The sequence below is a fragment of the Cyprinodon variegatus genome, unplaced genomic scaffold (genome assembly GCF_000732505.1).
Source record: "Cyprinodon variegatus isolate N-32 unplaced genomic scaffold, C_variegatus-1.0 Scaffold1562, whole genome shotgun sequence".
NCBI classification, from domain to species: Eukaryota; Metazoa; Chordata; class Actinopteri; order Cyprinodontiformes; family Cyprinodontidae; genus Cyprinodon; species Cyprinodon variegatus.
In genome coordinates, this window is record NW_015152015.1 from 1 (window position 1) to 2,227 (window position 2,227).

General features: G+C 38.8%; 1 protein-coding gene across 1 annotated transcript in view; it reads right to left on the reverse strand.

The window, feature by feature from the left end:
• Positions 1–6: 6 nt before the first annotated feature.
• ndrg2 (NDRG family member 2) overlaps positions 7–2,227 on the reverse strand; it is a 75,169-nt gene continuing 72,948 nt past the window's right edge. The window contains exon 16 of the mRNA XM_015403772.1: positions 7–690. Coding sequence (XP_015259258.1) covers positions 527–690 — 164 coding nt within the window. The 3' untranslated portion in view covers positions 7–526. The remainder of the gene's footprint in view (positions 691–2,227) is intronic.

Consider the following 2,227-nt stretch of genomic DNA (forward strand, 5'->3'; position numbering starts at 1 on the left):
AAATAAAAACTATCCTTAAAGTAGTGGACACACATATAGTAGTAAGTATCTCTGCTATAGGATGTTTTTTTATTCTATATCATATTAAAATCATGTAATAAAGAGAAAAGTGTTACAGCTTTTTCTATTACATCATCATCAGCTTCAGCATCATCAACAGTCTCATCATCATCCTCCATTCTTCTTCCTGAAGTGTTTCTACTGGTTAGTGTGATGAGTGCAGCTTCTACATGCCACACTCTGGATCTAGGTTAAAGGGATCTACAGGCTGACAGAGGGAGAGAGGAACTGTTTCCTGTTCGTCACCTCCTTCCTGCTAAACCTCGTTTCTGTAGGACCAACATGGAGGACAGCTTCTCTCCCTCTTTCCACCTCTCTGCTATTGTGGGGAACGATTGAGTCATTAAGTGACAAATAGAGAAAGCCGTTCGTCTTGTTCCTTGCGTTACGCTTCACCTTTCCCTTCTTTCCTTTCCTTTCGCTCTCCGCTCTCGCTCGCTCTGCGCTCTGGCCTGTGGGATCTTCTTCAGCAGGAGACCTCCATGGTTTGGGAGGGACTGGGCGGCATTTGGCCCCCCTGAGAGCCCTGGGAGAGGGTGCGAGAGCGAGAGCGAGACCCGTCCATGGAGTAGGAGGAGGAGAGCGAGGTGGTGCGGGAGCGGGACAGGCGGGTCATGCAAGAGGAAGCCACTGTGGAGAAAAATAATTTTTAGATTCAGATATTCTTCAGCTTTTCCTCAAACAGAAAAAAAGGGATGCAGAAAACCCGTCATTATAATATAAACATATTTGAATCCAATCTGCATTAGCTTTAAATAAATTCATATGGGTTCATTTTTTCAAATGTATCCTAAAAGTCTAGAGATGGTTCCATCTCTTAACCATTACACATTTTGTTCCAATTATAAGTGAAAACGTTGATGTTTGGTTGAATTTAATCTAAAGAAGAATCTGGTTCTAAATACAATCAGTGAAATGCAGCAGTATTTTAGTCGCTTTGCTCTGAAAGCCTCAATTAAGATGCTTAATTAATAAATAAAAATAGATGAATAAATGCAGACCATATGTGAGCAATTCAGTCTCACTATACGCTGGTCAAAGAATTTTTGGTGAACAAACATCTTCGTGAAGGTTAAGGAAAACAGCAGACTGGTTGGGAAAATAATTTTAAGGTGTTAGTTATGTTCTAGAACAAGCTGAGCTTTAGATTCTCTGCAAAGAAGAAAAAACAGAAATGTGCGTCTGAAGCTGCTAGAGCCAAACCACTACCCACATGCTGCTGTAATTGCAGGTTATTACGGCTTTGCAAACTATTGACCCAAAGGGGATGAATATTAAGTATATTGTTTTCTTTTCACATCAAAAAGCAATAAAATGCAGTAAAAGCTTGGTTCTAAGTTTAAGGGATGTTTAAAAGATAAAAGTTTTGAAATGTTTTCAAAGGTTTTGTAAATAAGGGATAGACATCTGGAGTTAAAAAGTTCATTTGAACGCCAGGTATGTATCAGAAGTAGAATGGTGAAATATTAACTTTCTTTTTTTATCACCTGCAAGTAAATATTAGTTTTTTGCTTGTCGTCCTTCTTAAAGCCCCCAACAGTTCAATCTTCAGATCATAGTTTTAGGAAGAGAGATCAGGCTCTAATCAATCCCATAAAAACTTTACTGCTAAGAGCATGTGGAATGGAAGGTTCAACAGAGCTATGGCTCTGGGTTTATGCTTTCAAATGGCTAAACCGACAAAATATCTTTGTGATTATAAATAAGATTGATCTTATTAAAACTAAGATCATTAGCACTCCTCTGTCTACGACTGGTTTTTCTCTCAGAAGGTGAGGCAGCATCTGAGGTAGTCATGGAGTCTGAACCGGGTTTAGACTGCTTTGATCCAGTTGAACTTTCAGAGTTAGCAAAAATATTTTCGTCATCTAAGCCTTCAACTTGTATTTTAGATCCAGTTCCAACCAGGTTATTAAAGGAGGTATTCCCTTTGCACTTGTCCTCCATTTTAGATGTGGTTAATCTATTCCTGTTAGAGAGATATATACCAAAGGCTTTTAAGGTTGCTGTAATTAAACCTTTGCTTAAGAAACTGTCTCTTGAACCAGATGACTTGGTCAATTATAGACCTATATCCAAACTTCCTTTCTTATCTATCTATATCTAATGATATTCTCATGGCCTCAGATAATGGACTTGTATCTGTGCTCGTCCTGTTGGATCTCAG